The sequence below is a fragment of the Scyliorhinus torazame genome, chromosome 18, assembly GCF_047496885.1.
Source record: "Scyliorhinus torazame isolate Kashiwa2021f chromosome 18, sScyTor2.1, whole genome shotgun sequence".
Taxonomy (NCBI): domain Eukaryota; kingdom Metazoa; phylum Chordata; class Chondrichthyes; order Carcharhiniformes; family Scyliorhinidae; genus Scyliorhinus; species Scyliorhinus torazame.
The window spans coordinates 19,015,742-19,042,069 of NC_092724.1; the positions used below are offsets into that span (position 1 = coordinate 19,015,742).

The 26,328-nt window shown below is 47.6% G+C and overlaps 1 protein-coding gene across 3 annotated transcripts in view; it reads left to right on the forward strand.

Annotated features, from left to right (window-relative positions):
* The window catches only part of tmem161a (transmembrane protein 161A), a 51,793-nt gene extending 26,218 nt beyond the window's left edge, over positions 1-25,575 (forward strand). For 2 of the 3 annotated variants that reach the window (XM_072482290.1, XM_072482293.1), the window contains 6 exons: positions 1,048-1,111; positions 2,968-3,111; positions 7,754-7,867; positions 8,496-8,670; positions 11,240-11,336; positions 20,212-25,575. In XM_072482290.1, coding sequence (XP_072338391.1) covers positions 1,048-1,111; positions 2,968-3,111; positions 7,754-7,867; positions 8,496-8,670; positions 11,240-11,336; positions 20,212-20,483 — 866 coding nt within the window. In that variant the 3' untranslated portion in view covers positions 20,484-25,575. The remainder of the gene's footprint in view (positions 1-1,047; positions 1,112-2,967; positions 3,112-7,753; positions 7,868-8,495; positions 8,671-11,239; positions 11,337-20,211) is intronic. The other variant, XM_072482292.1, reaches the window with a different exon arrangement.
* The last annotated feature ends 753 nt before the right edge of the window (positions 25,576-26,328 follow it).

A 26,328-nucleotide genomic window follows, 5' to 3' on the forward strand; every position in this document is an offset into this window, starting at 1 on the left:
CTGTCTCGTAGACGGTGGACGGGCTTAAGGGAGTCAGGAGATGAGGTAGCCTCTGCAGAATTCCCGGCCTCCGTTATGGTGCTGTTCTAAAGATTAATTTTAAATCTGACTGAAAAATTATGATAATTTAATAAATCTGGCACCAGCAAAACTGATCATGAAAGTAGCCAAGTTATCTTGACGTTCATGTTCTATGGGGAATTAAATCCAGTCTGACCTACTGGTGACCCAGCCTCACACTTTGTGGTTGAGTTTTATTGCTCTTTGAAGTAGTCTGGCAAGCCATTCAGTTGCACAAGCAGTCCCTACAAATTAGAAGGCCATTGCCAGTTCTGCTGAGAAGATGGTGATGATGCAATAATTGATACTTTGCCAGCATTGCTCACATCCAAAGTGCTAAACAATAATTAAATATAGCTACCTGAAGAGTGAAACTTCCCCACCTTTCTTCAGTTTGTCTCTGTGATTTGTTTCCTGCACTATTAATCTCTTGGTCTCCCTACATCATAGTCTTGCTACTTGAAAACTTGTGCCCACCTTTCTGCTGAAGACTAGAAACTGGCTGATGCTGGGACCTGGTCTGAACGCATTGGGAAGTACAGACCCTGGGAGCTGGTCTGAACACATTGGGCAGTACAAACCCTGGGACCAGGTCTGCTGAACACAATGGGCAGTACAGACCCTGGCACCTGGTCTGAACACGTTGGAAGTACAGACCCTGGGATCTGATCTGAACACATTGGGCAGTACAGACCCTGGCACCTGGTCTGAACACATTGGGAAGTACAGACCTGGGATCTGGTCTGAACACATTGGGAAGTACAGACTCTGGGATCTGGTCTGAACACATTGGGGAGTACAGACCCTAGGACCAGGTCTGAACACATTGGGAAGTACAGACCCTGGGACCTGGTCTGAACACATTGGGCAGTACACTTATCAAATGAAGTCACTGACAAGGCAACAGACAGTGAAAGTAGAACTGACTCGATTAACAGGTATCTGTAAACACTGCCAATTGGTCGATGATTTTTGTCCCCTCTGCAGGCTTTGCCAATTTTTATGAAAATGTGGGGGTCTTTCTAAAGCAACTAGGGGTGGACATCTGGCCGTGAGTATTGTTTCTTTTATTTAATATCGAATTGTGCCATTACATATCTCCTCAATCTTTCCTTTTAGCCATGATTCAGTGGATAGCACTCTCATCTCCAACCAGGAGGTTGTTGGTTCAGGTCACACTCCAGAGATTTGAGCTGATAATTCAGGCTGACAGTCCCATTGCAATTCTGAGGGAGTGCTGCACTACTGGAGGGGCGTCATTATCCGACCCCCCGCCGGGTTGGAGAATAGCCGGGGGCTGCCGTGATCCCGCCCCTGCCGGTTGCCGAAGTCTCCAGTACCGGATATTCGGCGGGGGCGGGAATCGGGCCGCGCCGGTTGGCGGGCCCCCCCGCTGGATTCTCCGGCCCGGATGGGCCGAAGTCCCGCCGATAAATTGCCTGTCCCGCCGGCGTGGATTAAACCACCTTTTGAACGGCGGGACAAGGCGGCATGGGCAGGCTCCGGGGTCCTGGGGGGGCGCGGGGCGATCTGACCCCGGGGGGTGCCCCCACGGTGGCCTGGCCCGCGATCGGGGCCCACTGATCGGCGGGCGGGCCTGTGCCATGGGGGCACTCTTTCCCTTCCGCCTCCGCCACGGTCTCCACCATGGCGGAGGCGGAAGAGACTCCCTCCACTGCGCATGCGTGGGAAACTGTCAGCGGCCGCTGACGCTCCCGCGCATGCGCCGCCCCGACATGTCATTTCCGCGCCAGCTGGCGGGGCAACAAAGGCCGTTTCCGCCAGCTGGCGGGGCGGAAATTCCTCCGGCGTCGGCCTAGCCCCTCAATGTTGGGGCTCGGCCCCCAAAGATGCGGAACATTCCGCACCTTTGGGGCGGCGCGATGCATGTCTGATTGGCGCCGTTTTGGGCGCCAGTCGGCGGACATCGTGTCGTTTCGGGAGAATTTCGCCCGAGGTGTAATCCTTCAGACGTGACGTTGAATGGAGGCCCCATCTGCCTCTCAAGTGGGACTTGAAAGATCGCACAGCCCTACATTGAAAAAGAGGTGGAGAGTTATCTCTGGTATTCAGATCAATGTCAGCATCATTAAAGCTGATGGTTTGATCATTATAACATTGCCAATTGTGGAAGAGAGGGTGGGTTAGCTCCGATGTTAAGATGAAAGTGATAATAATCAGCTTAATAATGCAGATAGGGGTTCAATTCCTGTACAGGCTGATCTGACTCTTGGAGTCTGCCTCTTCTATTTGTCCCATTGTGATTTCATGACATTCCTGAACCATGATTAGAAACCCTCAGATAATGTAGATGCTATATGACGAGAGAGAGCGAGAATTGTGGGATCTTAACTGCATGCAAATTGGTTGCCACATTTCCCATACAACACTAGTGGTTACGCTTTAAAACTCCTTCATTGGCTGTGAAGCACTTTGGGACATCCTGAGGTTGTGAAAGGTGCTATTTAAGTGCAAATATTTTTATATTTTTTGCAACCAGCTGCTTAGTCCAGGCTGGCACTCCTGTGCAGTACCAGTGGAGTACTACATTGTCCAAAGTGCTGTCCTTTAATTGAAAGGACAGGTCCTATTTGCCTGTAGGTGTAATCCTATGGCATTAATCAAAAGAAGAGCAGATTGCATTCCTCCCTCATCAAACACCTCTTAAATAAAAGAATGTCACTCATTTACTCATAGAACAGTGCAGCACAGAAGAAGGCCATTCGACCCATCATGACGTTTGTTGGTTGTTTAATCTGGAGCCTGAAACTGCAGATTAAAACTTTCATTCAGGGTCTGTTGTCCCTCTGAAAATTTGCCCTCCCTCACCCCATTCCATCCTATATCAAATTTGTTTTTGGTGGTAACGTATCCATACAGGGTGATGTGCATTTCTTTCTGTTTCAGCTACTCAATCTCCAGACTAATCTTCAAGCTCTCATTGGTTGGGTTTTCTGCATTTATTGGTGCATGTTTAACATTCCCGGGCCTCCGATTGGCGCAGACTCATTTAGATGCTCTCGTGATGACGGCGGACAAACCTCTGATACAGTAAGAAATGCAACTGGAGTTAAATAACAGTGCGGTGCTTTTAAAAAAATATATTTTTATTGAGGCATTTGTATAAATAGTAAATACAAACAAAACCAAGAGCAAGCACAAACCGGAACATCATAATAAATAAATAACTAGCTAACCAACACCCCAAACTCCCTGCTTTCCCATCTCCCATTCTGCCTTCCCCATCTCAACCCCTTCATCTGCCCCCCGCCCCCCCCCCGACGCCTCTATTCTCCTTGAAGAAGTCGATGAACGGCTTCCACCTCTGGACAAATCCATCGACCCACCCTCTTAAGACAAACTTGATTTTCTCCAACCTTAGGAACTCCGCCAGGTCACTCACCCACATACCCGGTTTCGGTGGCTCCTGTCCCTCCACTCCAACAAATCCGTCTGCGGGCTGCCAGGGAGGCAAAGGCCAGAATATCAGCCTCTCTCGCCCCCTGGATTCCCGGGTCTTCTGACACTCCAAATATCGCCACTTCTGGACTCAGGAACACCTTCACCCTCAACACCTCGGACATTATGTCCGCGAAACCCTGCCAGTACCCTTTTAGTTTTGGACAAGCGGCAAACATGTGAACATGGTTCGTGGGCCTCCCTGTGCACTGCCCACCACTATCCTAAACCTCCTCAAAAAACCTGCTCAACCTAGCCGCCGTCATGTGCGGCCTGTGAACTACCTTAAACTGGATAAGGCTGAGCTTCGCACAAGACGAGAACGCATTCACCCTCCTCAGAGCCTCCTCCCACATCCTGGCCTCCATTCCCCCCCCCCCCCCCCCCCTCCCCCCCCCCCCCCCCCCCCCTCCAGTTCCTCATCCCATTTCCGTTTCACTTCCGCTATCGGGGCTGCCTCCCAGTCCATTAGCTCTTTATAAATCTCGGACACCTTACCCTGACCCACCCCATCCCTCGATAGCACCTTATCCTGCAACCCCAAGGGCAGCAAACCGGGAAAGAACGGCACCTGCTTCCTCACAAAATCTCGAACCTGTAAATATCTGAACCCGTTTCCACTTGGCAGCTCATATTCCTCCTCCAAGTCCTAACGATGCGGTGCTTTGAAGAACAGAATGTTGTGGAAAGGCACTAATGGGAGCCCGGGAGGGAGCAAGAAATGGACCCATCAAGTCCATTCTTTCTACAGCGCAGTCCCAATCTTTCTCTATCTACATCAACATAAAACAGTTGCAACACTAACTTCTGAAAGATGGAAAAGGACTAAAAACAGCCCAGATAAACAATAATTAACTGGGGGAAGGACAACGAAGATCTGGGCCAAATAAATTGGAGTCAGAGGTTGGCAGGAAGAATGGTAACTAGACAATGGGCTACATTCCAAGAAGAGGTAATCCAGGCAACATCAAAGTATATTCCCTCAAAATAGATTCAGGTAGAAAATACAATTGAGAATTAGGTTGAATATAGAAGGTTCAGAGGGGAAGTGAAAAAGCAAATAAGAGAAGTAAAGAGGTCGTATGAAAAGAGACTGGCAACTAACGTAAAAGGGAATCCCAGAGTCTATAGGCACATGAATTGTAAAAGGAGGAGTAGGGCCAATTAAGGCCCAAAATGGAAGGAGAGGACAAAGCTGAGGTATTAAATTTATAGTTTGCACCTGTCTTTACCAAGGAAGATGATATTGCCCAGGCCATGGTGCAAAAGGAGGTAATTCAGATACTTGAAAGGTTTAAAGTTGACAAAGAGGTGGTGTGCTCCGGTTTCCTTCCACAAGTCCTGAAAGACGTGCTGTTAGGTAATTTGGACATTCTGAATTCTCCCTCTGTGTACCCGAGCAGGCACCGGAATGTGGCGACTAGGGGCTTTTCACAGTAACTTCATTGCAGCGTTAATGTAAGCCTACTTGTGACAATAAAGATTATTATTAATATTGGGTAGATTGTCTGTACTTAAAGTGGATAAGTCACCAGAACTAGATGAGATGCATCCAAGGAGACTGAGGAAAATGAGGGTGGAAATTGCAGAAGCACTGACCATAATTTTTCAATCCTCCTGAAACTCGGGCGTGGTCCCGGAGGACTGAAGAATTGCAAATGTTACACCCTTGTTCAAAAAAGATGTATAGATAAGCCCAACAGCTACAAACTTCAGTGGTGGGGAAACGTCTAGAAATAATATTTCAGGACAAAATTAATAATCACATAGACAAATGTGGGTTAATTAACAAAAGCGGAACAGGTTTCTTAAGGGAAAATCATGTTTAACTAACTAGTTGAAATTTTTAGATGAGGTAATAGGAAAGGCATTGCAGTTGATGTGGTGTACATGGACTTCCAAACGGTGTTTCATACAGCGCCACACTACACACTTGTGAACAAAGTTATAACTTATGGAATAAAAGGGACAGTAGCAATGTGGATATGGAATTGGCTGAATGACAGAAACATAAAATAGCAGTTATTGGGTGTTTTCTGAACGAGAGGAAGATCGGTAGAGGAGTTCCCCAGGGGTCAGTGTTGGGATCCTTGCTTTTGCTGATATATATAAATCATCTGGATCTTGGTGTACAGGGCACAATTTCAAAGTTTGCGATGGTGCAAAACCTGGAAGCATTGTGAACTGTGAGGAGGTTGATGGAATGGGTGGAGAGGTGACAGATGAAGTTCAATGTGAAGAAATGTGAAGTGATTCATTTTGGTAGGAAGAATATGGAGAGACAATATAAAATAAAAAGCAAACAGGGTGCAGAGCAGAGGGACATGGGTGTATATATGCATGAGTCATTGAAGGACAAGTTAAGAGAGTGGGTAATAAAGCATACTGTATCCTATACGTTATTAATAGGGTCATAGAGTACAATCCTAGGCTTTATTAATAGGGGCATAGAGTACAAGAGCAAGGAGATTATGATGAACTTACATAAGACACCAGTTTGGCCTCAGCTGGAGGTATCACAGTGGGCAGTGGAAATTCATTGAGCATGTTCAAAACCAAAGTCGAAAGATTTTTGGATACTCACGATATCACGGGAAATGGGACAGCAAGGGAAAATGGCGTAAGAGATAGATGATTAGCCATGTTCCAATTAAATGGCAGAGCCAAATGGTCTACTCCTGTTCTGTGCTCCAAGGAAGGATACAAAGGGATGGAGAGAGTGCAGAAAAGATTTGCAGAAATGCTTCCAAGGAATTTCAGTTATGAAGATAGATTGGAGACGTTGGAGACTGCTTTCCTTTGCGAAGAGAGGGCTGAGAGGAAATTTCATAGAGGTAATCAAAATTATGAGGGGTCTGGACAGAGATGGGGAGAAACTGTTCCCACTTGTGTAAGGATCAGCAACAAGATGGCGCAGATTTAAAGTAATTGGTAAAAGAAGCAAATGGGACATGAAGAAATGCTTCTGCATGCAGCGAGTGGTTAAGGTTTGGGATGTGCTGCCTGAGAGTTTGGTGGAGGCACATTCAATTGAAGAATTCAAAATAGAATTAGACTGTTATCTGACAAGGAAGCTTGGGGTTGGGGGGGGGGGGGGAGTAGATTGGCACCCACTGAATTCGTCATTCAGAGAGTTGGTGCGGACATGATGGGCTGATTGGCCTCCTTCTGTGCTGTAGCAATTCTGTGCATTCAATCCTCACTCCGTGCTTCACTGACATTTCTGCACATCACTGAAGGAGTGCTGCTTTGCTGGAGGTGCCATCTTTAAGAAGAAATGTTAAATTGGGGATGCCATCAACCTTTTCAGGGGGTAGGAAGATCTTGGGCTGGATTCTCCGCAGTCCCGCGCCAAAATCGCAGCCGAGGTGGAGGCGGAGAATCCACTATCGCGCCATAATTGGGCCCGATGCCGGTCCGGCAATTCTCCGGGCACCGAAAATCGACGTGACCGCAGAGTACGCCGCGCGGCCTGGGGCCATTGCCAGAAGCCCGCCCAGCAATCCTCCGCTCCCAACTGACCGAGTTCCCGACGGCGTGGAACCAACCACCTATTGCCGGTCGAGATACTGACGTGGCGGCTGCGGACTCAGTCCACGGCCGCCCTGATCGGGGGTGGGGGTGGGGGTGGGCCTCTTAGGCGGCCGGGAATTAGATATGCGGGGTTAAATGCTCGGGCACGCGGCCGATCGGAGGAGGGTGGGGGGTCTTATTTGTCGGTGTGGCTCCGCGGTCCGAGTCCGCCATGGAACTCGGCTCGGCCTCTGTTGTGCGCATGTGCGGACTCCAAACCGGAAGTGCAGGGGCCCGTATCCCCAGCTAAAGCTGTGAGATATACTCCGGGTCCCTGCTAGCTCCCTGCAAGGCATTGAATTAGTCCCACATTTTAGTAGGAATTTCGGGAGTAAAACTCCACCGTTTTTATGCCTGCGTGGGGGACATAGTCTCATTTTTGGAGAATCCACCTGCTTGTCTGATAGTGCTCCTGTGATGTTTATTGGGATGTTTTATGACAATAAATGTGCTGTATAAATACAAGCTGTTGTTATATGGCCTATTTCTTTTCCAAACGATTTGGGTATCTCTCCCCAAATCCTTCCCTTCTTGGCTTGACCATTTATTAGTCCTTGCTGCCTTTATGCAGCAACTTGGGGCAGGATTATTTGTATATAATACTGTTTTAGTTGCAGTAATATGTTTCCCTCATGGTCTTTGTTTCCTGTCCCTCTCCCAGGATCCTATTGCACGCCAACTTTCTGTCACCTATCATCATTTTATTGCTGTGGGTGAAACCAATCACCAGAGACTTTGTGATGAACACACCATTTGGAAAAGAAAAGATGGAGCTGTGAGTACCCAGCAATCCCTCGCACCTTCATTGTACCTTCTTGGATTTTTCTGTCCTTTTGTTTATAAATTTAGAGTCCCCAATCATTATTTTTTTTTCCAATTGAGGGGCAATTTAGCATGGTCAATCCACCTAAACTGCACATCTTTGGGTTGTGGGGATGAGACCTGTTGCTCTTTTGGCACCGGAGTAATGTTGCCAATTAATAATGATGCTCTTTTTAATGAGTGGATCAGGGTATTGAACTTGATGATCAGCAATGATCATGAGTAGCGGAGTAGGCTTAAAGGGCCTCTTCCTGCTTCTACTTCCTATGTTTCTATGTTTTTATTTTTAAAATAAATTTAGAGTACCCAATTATTTTTTCCAATTATGTGGCAATTTAGCATAGCCAATCCAGCTACCTGGCACATGGTTGGGTTGTGGGCGTGAATCGCACGCAGACACGGGGAGAATGTATAAACTCCACACGCACCGTGACCCGGAGCCAGGATCGAACCCGGTTCCTCGGAGCCTGAGGCAGCAGTGCTAACCACTGCGCCACTGTGCCGCCCCTGAATAAAGCATATTAATGTAGTAATGATACAAAATTCTGACTTTGGACTTCCTTGCTCATTTGATTCTGAAGGATGTCCGACACGACATACAACACGGTGCGCCTGTGGATAATTATCGCCCTCTGCACGCTCCGTCTGGCCATGACCCGCTACCACCTGCAGGCGTACCTAAACCTGGCGGGAAAGTGGGTGGAGCAAATGAAGAAGGAGGCTGGAAGTATCCCTATGATTGAAATTCAGCGGAAGGTACATCAGAGGAATTATGAGAAAGAGGAGGACTAATTAGTCCTGTACGACCCTGTGTGTGTGAGATACTAAGGAAATTGGTGAAAAAGTATATTTTTGGAAGGAAACGTTCATATCAAATTTATAGGAGATTCCTTCTAATCTACATTTGGTGCCAGAATTTCTTTTAAAATTTAAAAAAGTATGAAAAAAGGAAAATCATTCTGATCTCAGGACTACTCAAGAACAATTAGCCTCTAATTTATCCAGGAAGACACAGCTGTTGTTGCCTAAAATTGATAGACCAGATACACACAAGTTAGAATCTTCCATCTCCACTCAATTCCTGTTGATATCTTGCTTCTTGCTGCTACACTTTAGTCAGCAACGCCTTCCACTAAAGTTTGTTTGCAATGCCCATAATGGGAGCTTCTTGTGTAAACATGTCATGCTGTAGTTACACCCTCTTACTAGTGTGGTGCTGCTGGACCTGAGTTCTCTATTTCCCAGCTGCTCACCAACATTTCAAAAAGTACTTCTCTGCTTCTCATAGTGCCGAAAACCTTGCTATTTTACTCACGTTCTCGGGTGCAATGATCTCCTGCACTCTAATTCTACTTCACATGAAGCCTTTTGCTGATTCCCATTCTGCAATGCCATGAGAAATCGATTCATGTAATAACAGATAACCAAGAGTGGGGCTACTTGATCTTAAGCAGATCCTTAGGTCACCAAGAGGTCACAATAATATTTCTTCTTTATGTACTTATTATATCCGGGAGGGAGTCACAGGCTGTTTCATTATGTGGTCGATCTATATGGGGGTTTTGGGGGATTGTCTATTTTACCAACCTATGCTGCTCGAGTTTGTAGTTTCTCAAAACAATAACTCTTAAAGTATTTACACATTTTGACCTCGACATGAAGTTTGAGTTTCTCCTCCTTCCTGACGTCTCCTACTTCTCAGTGAAGTGGTCTGACAGGACGGAATTCTCCCAAAAAGGTTTCTCAGTATGGTCACTGGTGGGAAATGGGGTACGATTCCCGTTGGGTGGATCAGCATGATCCAGATTGCAATCCACCCACACTTAGAAATTTTGTTGGAGCCAGGGGTGATTCGTGCCATGAAGTAGCCAGCGAGGCCGGATCATCAGAGAACGGCTCCCCGATCTTAGAATAACACTGCAGCCCACACCCCCTCTCTCCCTGGCTTCCCCTCAAAATCACTGGCAAGGCCCCCTTCCCCCAGTGAGCGGAATCCCGCGGGTTCACCAAAGACCCCCTTCAGGCCCCTACCCCCTTCAGTCCCCCCCCCCCCCCCCCTTCACCTCTGCTCCTTAGCAGCGCTAAATTGGCACTGCACCCTGGCAGTATCAGCCGAGTGCCACAGCCAGAGGGCAGCACTCCGAGCACCTGGTCTTTCTGGGAAGGACTTCAAAACAGAGGAAACCCTAGCAGAAAAAAATCTGCGGTTAGAAACAACACTCGCTCTTTCCAGGAAGCCCTTCAGAACAAAGAAACAACCTCTTGGAAAAAAAACTGTGATTAGAAACAATACCTGCTCAAAAGAGGAAGCACTTCAGATTTATTGGACAGTGAAGAGCCATAAAAAGAAGCCAAACAAACCCTCCTTTGAAATAGCCTGGACCTGCCAATCAAGAGGCTTGTAAAAAAAATAATGGACCTTGTTGTTGAATGTAAACAATGCAGTTCAAAGTTTTTAGGTTTCTCAGCAAGTCCAGAGGCTATTAAAGGGGAATCAAATTGAATGTGATAAAAGCATTTCAAAGGTTCCAATACATCAAAGGGAAGACTTTTACCTTGATCTGACAGATTATTTAAATTGACATGCTAGGAGAGAGTTTAATGGTTTCAAGGCTACAGAGGGAAGACTTGGCACACGTCCCCCTGATCCCAACCTCCCCTGAAAGAACCCCCTCAGTACCCTGGATGCAAATGTAAAGACGGTACTCACCCCTTGCTCCCCTTTGGTTCCTCTGGCACCTAGTCCCCACTTCTAGGGACCAGTAGTGATTCTCAGCAGGGGGACTCCCCGCTGAGGGGGTGGGTGAATAGCAGGAGGCAGCTACATTTAACTTTAATCTTGCTAATGAGATTAAAATGAATGCAACTGAGTTGTGTCCAGGTTCTCACCTTTTTTGGGCAAGTTCCTGATCATACTAGCTGGAGCAGGACGGGAGAATGAGAACCGGGCTCTCCCGCAATTCCCCCAACATAACGGGATTTGCGCCGAGCGCAACGCAGCCGGAGAATCACCTCCATCATTATTGCATCAGTGTCATGTATGATTCTGATGTTAACCCTTTCCTCATAGACTGGAATCTAATCGCGGGGTTGTAGGTGTTTATATAGAAAGTAATAGACACCCAGAATTGGAGTGACATGGGGTCATAATATTGTTCTCGGGCTGCTGTAACTGTGAGGATCGTGACCATATCCTGGAACTCTGGTCTGGGTAATTTCTGTGATTCATTCCCAGTGTGTAGTTTATGAACAGTGGCATCTCTTTATCAGCAGATCAAAGCAAGGTTGTTAGTGACTGGTGGGATATTTTTATCACCTGCTGCAGGTTTCTCGAGTGTTCTGCTTTCTGTGTGTGGTCACTGTGCAGTACCTGGGCCCCATAATCCTTATCCTACACTCCACTCTGCTGCTGAAAGTGTTGGGTAAGCAACTGAATTAATACTGAATAAGTAATAAAACTGTCTCTATCAGTCATTTATTTTGCATTCAGGAAAGGTTCCATTCCCCCATTTAATTAGATCCCGGCTGATCTGTAACTTCAATTCCATTTCCATTTGGATCCTCGCTGTCTTCAGGGGATGTCCCGGAGGACTGGAGAATAGCCAATGTTGTTCCTCTGTTTAAGAAGGGTAGCAAGGATAATCCCGGGAACTACAGGCCGGTGAGCCTTACTTCAGTGGTAGGGAAATTACTGGAGAGAATTCTTCGAGACAGGATCTACTCCCATTTGGAAGCAAATGGACGTATTAGTGAGAGGCAGCACGGTTTTGTGAAGGGGAGGTCGTGTCTCACTAACTTGATAGAGTTTTTCGAGGAGGTCACTAAGATGATTGATGCAGGTAGGGCAGTAGATGTTGTCTATATGGACTTCAGTAAGGCCTTTGACAAGGTCCCTCATGGTAGACTAGTACAAAAGGTGAAGTCACATGGGATCAGGGGTGAGCTGGCAAGGTGGATACAGAACTGGCTAGGCCATAGAAGGCAGAGAGTAGCAATGGAGGGATGCTTTTCTTTTTTTTTTTAAATAATATTTTATTGAAAATTTTTGGTCAACCAACACAGTACATTGTGCATCCTTTACACAACATTATAACAATACAGATAATAATGACCTTTTTTATTTAAACAAGAACAAAAGAAAACAACAACAAATAAATAAATATTAAATAACAAAAATAAAAACTAGCCCTAATTGGCAACTGCCTTGTCTCAGGCCACACCCCCCCCCCCCCCCACCCCCCAAGTTCTGGGCTGCTGCTGCTGCCTTCTTTGTTCTCCCCTATCTATCTTTCCGCAAGATATTCGACGAACGGTTGCCACCGCCTTGTAAACCCTTGAGCCGACCCCCTTAGGACGAACTTAATCCGCTCTAACTTTATGAACCCCGCCATATCATTTATCCAGGTCTCCACCCCCGGGGGCTTGGCTTCTTTCCACATTAGCAATATTCTGCGCCGGGCTACTAGGGACGCAAAGGCCAAAACATCGGCCTCTTTCGCCTCCTGCACTCCCGGCTCCTGTGCAACCCCAAATATAGCCAACCCCCAGCTTGGTTCGACCCGGACTCCTACTACTTTCGAAAGCACCTTTGTCACCCCCATCCAAAACCCCTGTAGTGCCGGGCATGACCAAAACATATGGGTATGATTCGCTGGGCTTCTCGAGCACCTCGCACACCTATCCTCCACCCCAACAAATTTACTGAGCCGTGTTCCAGTCATATGTGCCCTGTGTAATACCTTAAACTGAATCAGGCTTAGCCTGGCGCACGAGGACGACGAGTTTACCCTGTTTAGGGCATCTGCCCACATCCCCTCCTCAATCTCCTCCCCTAGCTCTTCTTCCCATTTCCCTTTTAGTTCGTCCATCATAGTCTCCCCTTCGTCTCTCATTTCCCTATATATATCCGACACCTTACCGTCCCCCACCCATTTCTTTGAGATGACTCTGTCCTGCACCTCTTGTGTCGGGAGCTGCGGGAATTCCCTCACCTGCTGCCTCGCAAAAGCCCTCAATTGCATGTACCTGAATGCATTCCCTTGGGGCAACCCATATTTCTCGGTCAGCGCTCCCAGACTCGCAAACTTCCCATCCACAAATAGATCTTTCAATTGCGTTATACCTGCTCTTTGCCACATTCCATATCCCCCATCCATTCCCCCCGGGGCAAACCTATGGTTGTTTCTTATCGGGGACCCCCCCAGTGCTCCGGTCTTTCCCCTATGTCGTCTCCACTGTCCCCAAATCTTCAGTGTAGCTACCACCACCGGACTCGTGGTATAGTTCCTTGGTGAGAACGGCAATGGGGCTGTCACCATAGCCTGCAGGCTGGTCCCCCTACAGGACGCCCTCTCTAATCTCTTCCACGCCGCTCCTTCCTCCTCTCCCATCCACTTACTCACCATTGAAATATTAGCGGCCCAATAATACTCACTTAGGCTCGGTAGTGCCAGCCCCCCCCTATCCCTACTACGCTGTAAGAATCCCTTCCTCACTCTCGGAGTCTTCCCGGCCCAAACAAAACCCATAATACTCTTTTCTATCCTTTTGAAAAAAGCCTTCGTGATCACCACCGGGAGACACTGAAACACAAAAAGGAATCTCGGGAGGACCACCATCTTAACTGCCTGCACCCTCCCTGCCATTGACAATGCTACCATGTCCCATCTCTTGAAATCTTCCTCCATCTGTTCCACCAACCGCGTCAAATTTAGCCTGTGCAATGTGCCCCAATTCTTAGCTATCTGGATCCCCAGGTAACGAAAGTCTCTTGTTACCTTCCTCAACGGTAGGTCTTCTATTTCTCTACTCTGCTCCCCTGGATGCACCACAAACAGCTCACTCTTTTCCATGTTCAATTTATACCCTGAAAAATCCCCAAACTCCCCAAGTATCCGCATTATTTCTGGCATCCCCTCCGCTGGATCCGCCACATATAGTAGCAGATCATCCGCATATAAAGATACCCGGTGTTCTTCTCCTCCCCTAAGTATTCCCCTCCATCCCTTGGAACCTCTCAGCGCTATCGCCAGGGGCTCAATCGCCAGTGCAAACAGTAATGGGGACAGAGGACATCCCTGCCTTGTCCCTCTGTGGAGCCGAAAATATGCCGATCCCCGTCCATTCGTGACCACACTCGCCACTGGGGCCCTATACAACAGCTGCACCCATCTAACATACCCCTCTCCGAACCCAAATCTCCTCAACACCTCCCACAGATAATCCCACTCCACTCTATCAAATGCTTTCTCGGCATCCATCGCCACTACTATCTCCGTTTCACCCTCTGGTGGGGCCATCATCATTACGCCTAACAACCTCCGTATGTTCGTGTTCAGCTGTCTCCCCTTCACAAACCCAGTTTGGTCCTCATGAACCACCCCCGGGACACATTCCTCTATTCTCATTGCCATTACCTTGGCCAAGACCTTGGCATCTACATTGAGGAGGGAGATTGGTCTGTAGGACCCGCATTGTAGCGGATCCTTTTCCTTCTTTAAAAGAAGCGATATCGTTGCTTCTGACATAGTCGGGGGCAGTTGTCCCCTTTCCTTTGCCTCGTTGAAGGTCCTCGTCAGTAGCGGGGCGAGCAAGTCCAAATATTTTCTGTAAAATTCAACTGGGAATCCGTCCGGTCCCGGGGCCTTTCCCGTCTGCATGTTCCTAATTCCTTTCACCACTTCTTCTACCGTGATCTGTGCTCCCAATCCCATCCTTTCCTGCTCTTCCACCTTGGGAATTTCCAGCCGATCCAAAAACTCCATCATTCTCTCCCTCCCATCCGGGGGTTGAGCTTCATACAATTTTTTATAAAATGTCTTGAACACTTCATTCACTCTCTCCGCTCCCCGCTCCGTCTCTCCATCTTCGTCTCTCACCCCCCCTATTTCCCTCGCTGCTCCCCTTTTCCTCAATTGGTGTGCCAGCAATCTGCTCGCCTTCTCTCCATATTCATACTGTACACCCTGCGCCTTCCTCCATTGTGCCTCTGCAGTGCCTGTGGTCAGCAAGTCAAATTCCACATGCAGCCTTTGCCTTTCCCTATACAGTCCCTCCTCCGGTGCTTCCGCATACTGTCTGTCCACCCTCAAAAGTTCTTGCAACAACCGCTCCCGTTCCTTACTCTCCTGCTTCCCTTTATGTGTCCTTATTGATATCAGCTCCCCCCTAACCACCGCCTTCAACGCCTCCCAGACCACTCCCACCTGAACCTCCCCATTGTCATTGAGTTCCAAGTACTTTTCAATGCATCCCCTCACCCTTAAGCACACCCCCTCATCCGCCATTAGTCCCATATCCATTCTCCAGGGTGGACGCCCTCTTGTTTCCTCCCCTATCTCCAAGTCTACCCAGTGTGGGGCATGATCCGAAATGGCTATAGCCGTATATTCCGTTCCCCTCACCCTCGGGATCAATGCCCTACCCAACACAAAAAAGTCTATGCGTGAATAGACTTTATGGACATAGGAGAAAAACGAGAACTCCTTACTCCTAGGTCTACTGAATCTCCACGGGTCCACCCCTCCCATCTGCTCCATAAAATCCTTAAGCACCTTGGCTGCTGCCGGCCTCCTACCAGTCCTGGACTTCGACCTATCCAGCCTTGGTTCCAACACCGTGTTAAAGTCTCCCCCCATTATCAGCTTTCCGGTCTCTAGGTCTGGGATGCGTCCTAGCATTCGCCTCATAAAATTGGCATCGTCCCAATTCGGGGCATACACGTTTACCAACACCACCATCTCTCCCTGTAATTTGCCACTCACCATCATGTATCTGCCCCCGTTATCCGCCACTATAGTCTTTGCCTCGAACATTACCCGCTTCCCCACTAATATAGCCACCCCCCTGTTTTTCGCATCCAGCCCCGAATGGAACACCTGCCCTACCCATCCTTTGCGCAACCTAACCTGATCTATCAGTTTCAGGTGCGTTTCCTGTAACATGACCACATCTGCTTTAAGTTTCTTAAGGTGTGCGAGTACTCGTGCCCTCTTTATCGGCCCGTTAAGCCCCCTCACGTTCCACGTGATCAGCCGAGTTGGGGGGCTTCCCCCCCCCCCCCTTGCCGGTTAGCCATCATCTTTTTCCAGCTTCTCGCCCAGTTCCCACGCGGCTGTATTTCTCCCAGACGGTGCCCCCCCGCCCATCCTTTCCCGCACCCACTCCCCCCTTTCCCCAGCAGCAGCAACCCAGTAATTCCCCCCTCCCCCCCCCCCCGCTAGACCCCCCGCTAGCGTAATTACTCCCCCCATGTTGCTCCCAGAAGTCAGCAAACTCTGGCTGACCTCGGCTTCCCCCCGTGATCACGGCTCGCCCCGTGCGGTGCCCCCTCCTTCCTGCTTCTCTATTCCCGCCATAATTATCATAGCGCGGGAACCAAGCCCGCGCCTCTCCCTCGGCCCCGCCTCCCATGGCCAATGCCCCATCTCCTCTCCCTCCCCACCTCCCCCCATCACCACCTGTGGGAGAAAGAAAAGTTACCATACCGCAGGATTAATCATACAATCCCTCTTCGCCCCCCCCCCCCCACTCGTCCCACCACTTTGTCCAAATGTTCATTTTCGTAGTCCAATCATTCCAATTTTTCTTCTACAATAAAAGTCCACGCTTCATCCGCCGTCTCAAAGTAGTGGTGCCTCCCTTGATATGTGACCCACAGTCTTGCCGGTTGCAGCATTCCAAACTTTATCTTTTTTTTGTGAAGTACCGCTTTGGCCCGATTAAAGCTCGCCCTCCTTCTCGCCACCTCCGCACTCCAATCTTGATAGACGCGGATCACCGCGTTCTCCCATTTACTACACCGAGTTTTCTTCGCCCATCTAAGGACCATTTCTCTATCCTTAAAACGGAGAAATCTCACCACTATGGCTCTGGGAGCTTCTCCTGCTCTCGGTCCTCGCACCATAACTCGGTATGCTCCCTCCACCTCCAACGGACCCGTCGGGGCCTCCACTCCCATTAACGAGTGCAGCATCGTGCTCACATATGCCCCGACGTCCGCCCCCTCCACACCTTCAGGAAGGCCAAGAATCCTCAAGTTGTTCCTCCTTGCGTTATTTTCCAGTGCCTCCAACCTCTCCACAGATCGTTTCTGGTGTGCCTCCTGTATCTCCGACTTCACCACCAGGCCCTGTATGTCGTTTTCATTCTCTGCTGCTTTCGCCTTCACGACCCGAAGCTCCTGCTCCTGGGTCTTTTGTTCCTCTTTCAGCCCTTCAATCGCCTGTAATATCGGGGCCAACAACTCTTTCTTCATTTCCTTTTTTATCTCCTCCACGCAGCGTTTCAAAAACTCTTGTTGTTCAGGGCCCCATATGAAACTGCCACCTTCCGACGCCATCTTGGTTTCTGCTTGCCTTCCTTGCCGTTGTTCCAAAGGATCCGCTGCAATCCGGCCACTTTCCTCTCCTTTTTCCATCCGTGTCCAGGGGGAACACCCTTCTGGTTTACCGCACGGTGTTTTCAGCCGTTAAAATTGCCGTTGGGGCTCCTATCAAGAGCCCAAAAGTCCGTTTCACAGGGAGCTGCCGAAACGTGCGACTCAGCTGGTCATCGCCGCACCCGGAAGTCCGAGGGATGCTTTTCTAATTGGAGGGCTGTGACCAGTGGTGTTCCACAGGGATCAGTGCTGGGACCTTTGCTCTTTGTAGTATATATAAATGATTTGGAGGAAAATTTAACTGGTCTGATTAGTAAGTTTGCAGACGACACAAAGGTTGGTGGAATTGCGGATAGCGATGAGGACTGTCGGAGGATACAGCAGGATTTAGATTGTCTGGAGACTTGGGCGGAGAGATGGCAGATGGAGTTTAATCCGGACAAATGTGAGGTAATGCATTTTGGAAGGTCTAATGCAGGTAGGGAATATACAGTGAATGGTAGAACCCTCAAGAGTATTGAAAGTCAAAGAGATCTAGGAGTACAGGTCCACAGGTCATTGAAAGGGGCAACACAGGTGGAGAAGGTAGTCAAGAAGGCATACGGCATGCTTGCCTTCATTGGCCGGGGCATTGAGTATAAGAATTGGCAAGTCATGTTGCAGCTGTATAGAACCTTAGTTAGGCCACACTTGGAGTATAGTGTTCAATTCTGGTCGCCACACTACCAGAAGGATGTGGAGGCTTTAGAGAGGGTGCAGAAGAGATTTACCAGAATGTTGCCTGGTATGGAGGGCATTAGCTATGAGGAGCGATTGAATAAACTCGGTTTGTTCTCACTGGAACGAAGGAGGTTGAGGGGAGACCTGATAGAGGTATACAAAATTATGAGGGGCATAGACAGAGTGGATAGTCAGAGGCTTTTCCCCAGGGTAGAGGGGTCAATTACTATGGGGCATAGGTTTAAGGTGAGAGGGGCAAGGTTTAGAGTAGATGTACGAGGCAAGTTTTTTACGCAGAGGGTAGTGGGTGCCTGGAACTCGCTACCGGAGGAGGTAATGGAAGCAGGGACGATAGGGACATTTAAGGGGCATCTTGACAAATATATGAATAGGATGGGAATAGAAGGATACGGACCCAGGAAGTGTAGAAGATTGTAGTTTAGTCGGGCAGCATGGTCGGCACGGGCTTGGAGGGCCGAAGGGCCTGTTCCTGTGCTGTACATTTCTTTGTTCTTTGTACTCATCTTGGTTCCATGTCCACGATATCCTTGCCCAACAAAAATCACCAATCTCAGTCTTGAAATGTTTGAATGACACCCAACCTCAACAATAATTTTGGGGGCGAGAGTCCCAGGTTCTCACTGCACTCTTGCCAGTGTGGAAACATGCTTCCAGACATCACCCTCAAACAGCCCCTCACTTTGATTCAAGGATGTCCCTTTCCTCCTGAGGTCCTCACTATTTTGCTGTTCTCTGAGGCCACACTCACTCGTGAGTATCTACTATGAGACTGAATTGTATCGATAGGAAGGACCTCACAAAAAGCTATTTAACTAAATAAGAGCTCATGGTGTTGGAGGTAGTATATTAGCATCAATAGAGGATTGGCTAACCGATAGAAGACCGAGTTGGGATAAGAGGAGCATTTTCAGGATGGCAACTTGTAACTAATGGAGTGCCAGGGGCACAGTTATTCAGAAAATAAATTAATGACTTGGACGAGGGAAGTGAATGCACTATTGGCAAGTTTGCGGATGACACAAAGAGAGGTCGAAGGCAAGTGGTGAGAGTGACACAAAGAGTCTACAAGGGGATATAGCTTGGCAGATGAATTGCGATGGAGGTAAATGTGAAGTAATGCACTTTGGTAGGAAGAATTAAGGAACAGAATATTATCTAAATAGAGAAAGCTGCACCACAGAGGGATTTGGGTATCCTCGTACATAAATCACAAAAGGCTAGCATGCAAGTTCAGCGGGTAATAGGAAAAACAAATGGAATGCTGGCCTTCATTTCAAAGGGAATGGAGTATACAAATAGGGAATTCCTTCTAAAACTGTACAAGGCACTAATTAGACGACACCTGGAATACTGTGAACAGTTTAGGTCCCTTTATGTAAGGAAAGATATACTGGCATTGGATAGGCAGTCAGAGAAGGTTCATTCAGTTTATTCCGGGTATGGAGGGATTATGAGGAGAGGTTGAGTAGGTTGGGACTGTGCTCATTGAGTTTAGAAGAATGAGAGGTGACCTTGTTGAGACATATAGCTTTCTCGGGAGGGCTTGACAAGATAGATGCTGAGAGGTTGTTTACCCTTGTGGAACAGTATAGGACCAGAGGGCATAATCTCAGAGTAAAGGGTCGCTCATGAGGAGGAATTCCTTCTTTCAGAGGGCAGTGAATCCGTGGAATTCTTTGCAGCAGAGCTGTAGAGGGTGGGCCGTTAAATATGTTGAACGCTGAGATAGACAGATTTTTAATCCGTAAGGGAATCCAGGGTTATGGGGATAAGACGGGAAAGAAGAGTTGTGGATTATCATTTCAGATCAGTCATGATCTAATTGAATGGCGAAGCAGACGCAATGCGCCAAGTGGCCAACATCTGTTCCTACGTCTTACGGGCTAATAACAGTAGTTGCATTACATTCAGTCAGACTTTAGCTGTACAGGTGCTTGGAATTTACATAGATTGTACAGCACAGAAACAAACCATTTGACCCAACCGTTTCATACTGGCATATGAGCCTCCTCCCATCCAACATCTCACCCCATCAGTGTATCTTTGTATTCCTTTCTCCCTAATATCGTTATCTAGCTTCTTTATATGCATAAACAGTAGCATGTTTATGTTGGGCCGAGTGGCCTGCTCCAGCACTGTAGCGTCGAGGTAACTCATTGTGTGCTTATTGCATTTAGGTGACTACTCCTGGGGCTTTTACCCAGAGCCGCCTCCAGTTTCGCCAGCTCTGGATGTTGGTTCGGATCCCTCCAGCCCAGCAGACGATGAAGAGGACGATTATCAAGTAGCCGTCTCTCAGATCAAAGCAACCCTGAGCACCCTCTGTTGCGTTTTCACACCCCTCTTTTACCGGGGCCTTTTCTCCTTCCTGATCTGGTGGCTGGCTGCCTGTCAAGTGGTGACGAACCTGTTTGGTCTTTATTTCCATCAGTACTTGATGGCCTCGTAGGAAAGGGGGATGCTCTGACTTGAGAACAAAGCAAGCTGGGGAGTGCCTTCTCTTCTGCCATGTTGAAGAACGAGCGATTAATTATGAGTCAGGGAATTTTCTTTTACTTTTTTTCTCCACTCCTTTCATGCACACCCCCCCACCCCCACCCAAAATGTCACCACCTTTTTCTGAAAGGCGTTGACTCCCAAGAGACTAGCTTCACAGCTGCTGGCTGGCTCTTCTGCACCTCAAACCAAATTGGCTGCTCTTTTGTTTGCTTGGGGAGCAGATCGGTGCCAAAGCAGGCTTTGCTGCTCCTGATCTCTATCCATTGACACATCGCAAGGACAAAATCAAGCTAGAGTATGATGTCTCCACTGTTGAAACAGTCTGCCAAACACTTGCAACCTTGGTCTTGGAGCGAGGTAACAAAAAAAAAAAAACTATTGTAAAACTGTACATGGGCCGGGATTGTCCGACCCGAGTTCGCCCTTCACCACTGCCAGTGGGAACAGAGAAATTGGCGCTCAGCAAGACTGGAGAATCCTGCTGCCGTGAACGGGCAGAGAATTCTGGCCAGGGAAAATTGGACAGTTGGCATCCTTTGTTATTGATTCATTGTGGCTTTGCTGTCCTGTATCTGAATGGCAGTGTAGTTTTTAATTTAACACTCCCCTTTTCATCCACCCACCCTCAGAGGGCCGGTGTCCAAATTTCTTGCATGCAGTGTTATCACAGAGTAGAGGACCAAACATGATATTTAAACATCCATCTATCTCCCTGCAAAAAAAAAGGAACCAACACCGAGACCAAAATTCCTGGGAGAGGGCAGATGCAGCTCACAGTAGGATGAAAATCTTCCAGGTTTCCAAACCAATTAAGATATGCCTACGATCTAAATTGATGGAGAACCCTGGGTATTTAAACCCTTCCGACCCTCCTCGCCACATACTTTTGGAGGGGTGCCTTTTTGGGTGAACCAAGGAATTCTACCAACACCCCCATCTGAAACAGCAACGGGTTATCCATCAATAGCTGAATCATCAATTGTGAGCTTGAGAAATCCGCTCTCCCCTGGACTATGCTGCTCTGTCCGGCTCTACGCCAGAGCCTTGACAGGAGCTTCAGGTCCTCCCCTCCCCATCCCACAGTTCCTTGGCGGAATGGAGTCTTGGCAAATTCAGACCCAGGTCAGTTTGGGGGGAACTAGAATGATTGGAGTTCCACCATCACACAAAGAGACTGCAAGAAAATTATTCCATTGGTGAGGATACTTGGGAATGCACAGGAGTCACCAAAAGCAGATTGGATGGGAAGTGGTGGAGGCAGAAGGTGATATTGGTCTCCATCAACACTGCAAAATCGGCTTGTTTTACATTGCACACAATCTGCTCTCAGGATTCAAAAAGAGCAAAACGATCTATCATGGGAGTGTCCTGTAATGGCTGGGTTCTATATAGCGTGTGCTCTATATTGGTTGCATTCTCTTAATTGGGTGACCTAATGTATTTGCTCTGCAAAGGGTGTGTTCTATAATGGCTGTATTTTATGATGGTCATGTTTTATTAAGGCTGTGTTTATATTTTATAATGGCTATATACTATAATGGATGTACTGTGTAATGGGCATATTCTAGAATAGGATTCCAGCCCTTTTGCTTTTTATTTTTACATTCATTATGGGATGTGGGTGTCACTGGCAGGGCCAGCATTTATTGCCCATTCCTAATTGCCCTTGAGTTGAGTGACTTACCAGGCCATTTCAAAGGACAGTTAAAAATCAACCACATTGTCTGGAGTCCAGACCAGGGGCGTCATTCTCCGCCGGCGGGAGTCTCCGTTTTGCCGGCGCTGGGGGGTTTCCCGATGGCGTGGGGCTGCCCCACAATGGGAAACCCCATTGACCGGCCGGTGTTACGGAGACTCCCGCCGGCCGGTCGGGGCAGAAATGTGGCGGGGCGGGTAGGAGAATTTCGCCCCAGGTTTCAGACAGATTTTAATGAACCAGATGGGTTTTTACAACAATTGATTGGTCACCATTAGACATTAATTCCAGGTTTTTAAAATCCAAATTAAACCATGAACCATGGTGGGATTCGAACCTTGGTTCCCAGGGCATTACTCTGGGATTGCTAGTCCAGATACCACTGCCTCCTCTGAGACGAAACCTGTGCAAGCTGCCTGTTTCCTGAACAGATGAAAATGGATAGGAATTGGCAGTAGAGGCTCTGGGAGTCTGCCCAGTTAAAATAATTTCTATAATACCTTTCACAATCTCAGCATCCCAACGCGCTTTACAATCAATGAAGTACTTTTGACATATTGTAATGTGGGAAATGCTGCAGCCAATTTGCACGCAGCAAGATCCCACAAAAATAATGTAATGACCAGATAATCTGTTTTATTGAAGTCGGTTGAGAATCATAGAATTTACAGTGCAGAAGAAGACCATTTGGCCCATCGAGACTGCACCAGCCCTTCGAAAGAGAATCCTACTTAAGCCCACACCTCCACCCTATCCCCATAACCCGGTAACCCCCCCTCACCTTTTGTACACTAAGGGGCAATTTAACATGGCCAATTCACCTAACCTGCACATCTTTGGACTGTGGAAGGAAACCGGAGCACCAGAGGAAACCCACGCAGCCACGGGGAGAAAGTACAAACTCCACACAGTCGCCCGAGGCCGGAATTGAACCCGGATCCCTAGAGCTGTGAGGCAGCAGTGCTAACCGTTGTGCCACCGTGCCGCCCTGAGGGATGAATATTGTCCAGGACACTGGGAAGAACTCGCCTGCTCTTCTATAAGCGGTGCTGTGAGATCTTTTACGTCCACCTGTGATGATATTGGAGCCTCATTTTAAAAAAAAGAATTTAGAGTACCTAATTCATTTTTTCCAATTAAGGGGCAATTTAGCGTGTTCAATCCACCTACCTTGCACATCTTTGGGTTGTGTGGCGAAACCCACCAAACACGGGGAGAATGTGCAAACTCCACACGGACAGTGACCCAGAGCCGGGATCGAACCTGGGACCTCGGCGTCGTGAGACTGCAGTGCTATACCACTGCGCCACCGTGCTGCCCGGAGTCTCATTTTTAGCGTCTCAATCGAAAGACAGTTACTTGAACAGTGCAGCACTCCTACAGTACTGAACCAGGAGTGTAAGCCTAGACTTTGTGCTCAAGGTCATGGAGTGGGACTTGAACCTACCACCTTTTGACTCAGAGGGTTCCTAAGAAAGAGTGTTGCAAAGTCAGATGACTGAGATAGAGAACTGTTCTCACTACATGTGGTCAGGAGTGGGCGAGTGGGTAAGGAAGGGGGTTATTACCTCCTGTATAACCAAGCACAAGTTCAAAATCTGCCATAATCCTGTTGACATCAATAAGTGCAAATAATAGCCTTTGCAAAGCCAGTGCAAGATATCGATCATGGGAATGATTTTAACAAGTGTTTTAAAAATAGATCCAGGTATATGTGAATCTGTTTGTTTAACTATTAGGAAGAAATATCGCACAGTGCAAGACAAAAACATTTTATAAATGTGTTACAAAACAATGGCCTCTGTTGAAAATTAATGTATAGCTTGTAAGCTCCTACACTATACATTGGTTAATATGCTCTCCATTGTGAAAGATGTTGTTGCTGGAAGGTGGAAAAATTAATTACCTAGTGTTAACATCAAACACTCCCATGGCAGGTACAGCACGGAGTTAGATACGGAGTAAAGCTCCCTCTACACTGTCCCCATCAAACACTCCCAGGACAGGTACAGCACAGGGTTAGATACAGAGTAAAGCTCCCTCTACACTGTCCCCATAAAACACTCCCAGGACAGATACAGCACAGGGTTAGATACAGAGTAAAGCTCCCTCTACATTGTCCCCATAAAACACTCCCAGGACAGATACAGCACAGGGTTAGATACAGAGTAAAGTTTACACTGTTCCAATGTTGCCCCTGAATTAGAATCGGGACTGAGACGACCCAAACTCACTTTGCATTGGACGTTTACAAAAGGGAGATCTATCCTACTAGCATCTAAGTTTCTTTGTTAAAATTAAATAGTGACCCTTTAAATATCACACTTCCTGTCTTTCACTTATCTCTCCCACTCATCATTTCTTCATCTCATCCCTTTGTCGCACCCTCCACTTCTCTGCCCTATTCTTCTGTCAGCCCCTCCACTACCATCCCCTCTCCCTCAATGACCCCATCTCCCTAATTAAAAGGCACAGTAGAAGCAATTGCTGTAATTGTAAAAACACACACCTCTCACGCCCCTTTTTATTGAAGCTAACTGTAAATTGCTTTCAGTTAGAACCCAGTAAACCATCTGATCTAAGTCCCTCGGTGACACTTGTTTTGTTTCTCCCAGCCTGTGTGCAAAAGACTCTGACTCCTGCCTTTAATTTGTGTCTGGGGCACATGCTGCTTTAGGGATACAGGCCTCTGCAGACTCCCAGGAGACTCCCAATTCACTGATCTGTCTGATTTCACTCAAATGACTTAATTATAAAGCTGTACACGTTAAAAGGGCCAGTCCATGCTGACCAGATATGAATTAAACATATGAACCCCTCCTGTTATTTATTTCCTGAAACCAAATTTCATCTTTAAAATCTTTATGGCATTAAAAATAGCGCTGCTATGCACTGATTTGAGCTGGGATGGCCAGTGAGAGTGTTGCTTTTGACACTGGTTAAGAGAGGGATGAGATGAGGGGGACCAAATAAGAGTTCCTGCTTCTGATTGCCATCTGCCGTTGGCTGTTGGAAGATTCATGTCAGTGTAGATCAGGCGAGGATTCGATTGGGCTTGTGCTGTGAAGCTTTTACTGTGGAATAGCAACTGACTGGCTGGACCCCACATGTGTGAAATAGCAACATGCTCAAGGCCTTACCAGAGGTCAGAATGATGCCCGGAAATCTCTGGAAATAAGTCAGTTCCTTCAAGTAATGTGAGGTGACAATGGCATTTTAATTGTTAAAAAAATTATATAGAGCAGCTGATTATTTTGTATCTGTGCTAAAGCAGGAGTGAAATCATGCACGGTGTGAAATGCTATGTGTAGTTTTTCAGAGATTAATTAAAACGTATATTTAAAAATCTAGTGGCTTTCCATTTTTGCATGCAAACATTTTGCAGGTAACAAAAGAACTTACACTTCTATAGTGCCTTTCATGACATCAGAACAGCCAATAAAGACCTTGAAGTGTAGTCACGTGACAGCCAATTTGTGCACAGGAACAACTCTGAAACAGCAATGTACTAATAGTCCGGGCGGCACGGTGGCGCAGTGGTTAACACTGCTGTCTCACGGCGCCAAGGCCACAGGTTCGATCCCGGCTCTGGGTCACTGTCCGTGTGGAATTTGCACCTCCCGTGTTAGGTGGATTTCGCCCCCACAACCCAAAGATGTGCAGGGTAGGTAGATTGGCCACGCTAATTTGCCCCTTATTTGGAAAAAGTTAATTGGGTACTCTAAATTTCTTTTTTAAAAAACAATGTACCAATAGTTAAATATTCTGTTTTTAGTGATGCAGCTTGACAGATAAGTAATGGCCGGGACACTGTGGAGTACTACCCTATTCAAACCTTGGATCTTTTGTACCTTTTAAAAATTCCTTTATGGCATGTGGGCGTCGCTGGCTAGGCCAGCATTTATTGCACATCCCTAGTTGCCCTTCAGAAGGTGGTGGTGAGTTGCCTTCTTGAACTGCTGCAATCTCTGGGATTTAGGTACACCCACTGGGAGAGCCTTGGTCTAATGTCCCTGTTAAGAAATTACGGACAGGATTCTCCGAGCCGGCACCAGGTCGGAGAATCGGCGGGGACGTGGGAAAGTCCCGCCATGCCGCT